Raw genomic sequence first — 4,087 nt, 5'->3', positions numbered from 1 at the left:
GCGGCCTCCCGGGCACTCCGCCTGCCTTCCCCAGGATGACATCTGTTTTATAGGCAACTGGGATCCTGCTCCAACACTGGAGGCTCGTGGTTGGCACCCAGATTTCAGTGGCTCACTAGCCCTGCCAGGTATGCTAATCTAGCAAGCCCTCATCATTGTGAAGCAGGATTATGTGGAGAACACCACTGCGCACAGAAGCACAGCACCTGGAGCTGCCAAATGCTCAAGCACAGGTTTATGTTGCTGGAGCAGTTTGCCATAAAAATGCAGTTTCCTTTTTAGGCCTCCGAAAGGCTTGTGCAGTGAAGAAGCATTTTCTGTTATCACTTTAAGGTGAAACTAACCTTATTAATGTTAGATTATGTTCACAGCCTATGCCAGTTTTATTAATAATTTCCATGACTTTACCCAGTTTCTCCTTTAGCCATCTCCTGGGAGGACGCAGTGCTGATCACCAGCAGAAAGCATCTCAGCACTTGGAGGAAGGTCCTCAAGCAATCAGGTTAACAGCATGTGGATGAGCAGATATTTGGCAACATGAAAACACAGGGAAGCGAGGGATGTAAGAAGTTTCCCTCTTGCAACAATCAAAGTTATGTGTTTTGGAGGTCCAGCAAGGCAGCACTCTATTAGAGTCTGGGAGGATAACGGTGTCATGGAGCCTGATGAGATCAGCACAAGGTTTTAGGGAGCAGCACAATCAGGGGCAGAAACCTCCCCTGTATACATTTTTGAAAGGCATACACAGGGAAGGTGAGGTGCTCATCCACCAATGGAAAATAGACTATACTTAGGACTGAGAACTCTTAGGTCATAAAGAACAAGCAAATGCATCTTTAAAGAAGTTCAACTAGATGACCCAAGTAAACTGGAGATGGGGAAAACAAACAAGTTGCTCAGGTCTCATAGCTCAGAACTGGAATGTCAGCCTCAATGTCCCCATCTGGTCCCACCACAAGATTCTGTAAACTGCTACTTACTTTCATCTTCCTTGCACTAAAAGATTTTCTTTTCTTCCTCCTGACAAACTGTCAAACCTCAAGCCCTTTGCTGATTTATTCTCAGTTTCATTTGGAGTTATCCCAGTGCCTCATCTTCATTGCTTAAATGTTGTTTCCAAAACAGCCTGCAAGCTGCTTCAGATACCCTCAGCTCCAAGAAATACTGCTACAAACTCTGAGTACAAAGCTTGGAGCTGGAGCATTTGAAGAGTTACTCCAAAATACACCCGTAAGTTTTGGGTTAGTTTCTCCTCCTACCTACAGTTGTTTCTAGAGCACATGTTTCATCTTTCCCACCAGTACTGGGAAAGGTCCTTTCCAAGGCTCATTCTGTACATACTATTTTGGTAACTATTTCCCCACTCACTTCCTGCATGAGAATTTCTGGATTCAGAATCAACATCCACAGTATGGATCTGCAGTAATCTACAGGTCTCAAAGTCATCTTTATTTATAGATCAAACTCCCATGTAGCCGAAATAGGGCCTTAATGAGAACATCATCCTTGGCTACATGCAAGATTCTGTGCCAAGTCTAAAACTTAAGTCAGATGACTGATTTCAGGATGTCCCTGGGCTTAGTACAATCCTCCTGAGCATCCAGTAATTAAAGCTCAGTATTGTCCTTTTCTGCACTGAACTTTGGAGAGACTTTTGGTGATTTATTACTAAGCCATCAGTGTGGTCTTCACCAAGACATTTGAAGCCTGCTCATTCCAGGATGGACATTTAGCAGCAACATCTTGTTAGAAAAGGGCCTTCCAAGACAAGGCATCAGCTGAAGCCATAATTTGTTCACAGCAGGGAGGAGAAGTGATGTTCTTTTTTTGAAGCAAGTGCAAAGGAAGCCTGCAGAACCTCTGACAGGAAGACCTGTGATAAGGTGACAGAACTGCACCAACAGAAACATTCTGAAAGGCCTTTAGCTCCTCAAATTGTTCAACCTGATGATATCCAGAAGTTTAGCAAGGACTTGACCACTCCTAAAAGTCAAGTTTTGAGCTACAAAAGGCTTTCAGATTTCAAATACAGCTCTATGGAATTTGGTAATTTTGAATCAATGGCTTCCATATAAAGATCAGTCCCCTTCTGAACCTGCTGTGTGGCTGTACTATGATCCCACCAAGGGTGTGACAGCCCACAGCATTACGCTCTGAACGGGACCCATGCACGCACTGAGAGACGCTTCAAGTTGGCTGGTGGACGGTAAGTGCAGAGGCATCTGTACACCCTGGTCTCAGGGTAGCCAGGCTGTCCATGACTCCTGCCGAAGCTGGACTCCAGCCCAGCTCCAGTTCTTTCTGCAGTCAGAGCAGCCCAAGGCCTAATCCCTTCATTTGTAGGCTGACTGCTGCAGAAGATGGTTTTCCAGTATTTCCTGTCTCAGCACACAATTCTGTAGAAAGTACTCGAAGTGTACTTGAACTGTGCACACACTATGACTAGCTGCCAAAGTGCCAGAGTAGGGGGAGACCCCACACACCAGCCTTGGTCCAGGAATCCCCTACAACTGCTAACAGTGATGGCACATTGCTTCAGCTGGGGCTGCCTCCTGCAGATGCAGCTATGGGAACGGCTCTGCCCTTGCCTACAAGAACACCATTTCCTACAACATTTAGATTTTAACTGCTCAACCATGAACGTGTCTTTTATCACCAACAGCTAAACACTTTAGTTATGGCTAGAGAAGTTTCATACCTTCAGTACTTCCAGAAGTTTAAGGAATTAGCTTTTGCACATGCCTCAGAAAGAGTTATTTAAAAAACCCTTACCTCGTAAATGTTGGGATGCCACATTTTGGTCAGGAATCTGAAGGTAGGTGGTGAATATGGATAGTCAATAGGGAATTTAATGTGAGCCTGGAAAAAAGCAAAATATTTTAGTTATGAAACAGAACAGATCAAAAAGCAACCGTTGTTTGTTTGTTTTTCAGTTTTTCACTGCAATTTCAGTTAAGGCCATTAAATTACAGAATCACGTAATGGTGGCAGTCGGAAGGGACCTCTGGAGAGCAACTAATCCAATGCTCCTGCTCCAGCACAGTCAGCCAGAGCAGGCTGCTTGGGATAACTTCAAGCAATGTTTTGAGCATCTCCAGAGAAGGAAACTCCAAAACCTCTCTGGACAGCCTGCTCCAGGCTCTGGCATCCTTACAGCAAACAAGTTTATCCTTATATTATAGAATCACAGAATCATTTGGGTTGGAGAAGACCTCCAAGATCATCAAGTCCGACCATCACCCAAAACTACCATGAGCACTAATCCATGTCCTGAAGTACCATGTCTATATGTGTTTTGAACCCCTCCAGGGATGGTGACTCCACTGCCTCCCTGGGCAGCCCATTCCAGTGCCTCACCACTCTGCCAGTAAAGAAATTCTTCCTAATATCCAATCTAAACCTGCCCTGGCACAACTTGAGCCCATTTCCTCTTGTCCTATTGCTAGGAACCTGGGAGAAGAGACCAACACCCACCTGACTCCAACCTCCTTTTACGTAGTTGTAGAGAGCAATAAGGTCTCCCCTCAGCCTCCTCTTCTCCAGACTAAACAACCTCAGTTCCCTCAGCCACTCCTCATATGACATGTTCCCCAGAACACGTCTAGGTGGAACCTCCTATGATCCAGCCTGTGTCCCTTGTCTGTCCTCCTGTCCCTGGGCACCACTGAGGAGAGTCTGGCTCTGTCCTTCAGGCACGTGCCCTTCAGATACCAGTGGGCACTGGTGAGATCCCCTCTCAGCCTTCTCTTCTCCAGGCTAAACAGACCCAGGTCTCTCAGCCTCTCCCTGCAGGAGAGATGCTCCAGTCCCCTCAGCATCTTCATAACCCTCTGCTGGACTCTCACCAGTAGTTTTGTCTCTCTTGAACTGAGGAGCCCAAAACTGGGCACAGGACTCCAGATGTGGCCTTGCTAGGGCTGAGTAGAGGGAGAGGAGAACTTCCCTCAACCTGCTGGCCACACTCTTCTTACTGCACCTAAATTTCTCATTTTATAGACCATGTGGCCCCACAGTGTAACTCTACACAATTTATGAGCAAAACAAACTGACGTTTAGATTTTTTTTTTGTTCAGGACTGATCTGGGCT

General features: G+C 45.9%; 1 protein-coding gene across 1 annotated transcript in view; it reads right to left on the bottom strand.

The window, feature by feature from the left end:
* Positions 1-2,865, bottom strand: part of CDC34 (cell division cycle 34) — a gene marked incomplete at both ends in the record, with an annotated part of 8,191 nt that extends 5,326 nt beyond the window's left edge. The window contains one exon of the mRNA XM_008940829.1: positions 2,773-2,865. Within this exon, the coding sequence (XP_008939077.1) occupies positions 2,773-2,865 (93 nt within the window). The remainder of the gene's footprint in view (positions 1-2,772) is intronic.
* Positions 2,866-4,087: the final 1,222 nt, after the last annotated feature.

The sequence above is a fragment of the Merops nubicus genome, unplaced genomic scaffold (genome assembly GCF_000691845.1).
Source record: "Merops nubicus isolate BGI_N331 unplaced genomic scaffold, ASM69184v1 scaffold8375, whole genome shotgun sequence".
NCBI lineage: Eukaryota > Metazoa > Chordata > Aves > Coraciiformes > Meropidae > Merops > Merops nubicus.
This window is presented reverse-complemented; position numbering and strand designations above follow the sequence as displayed.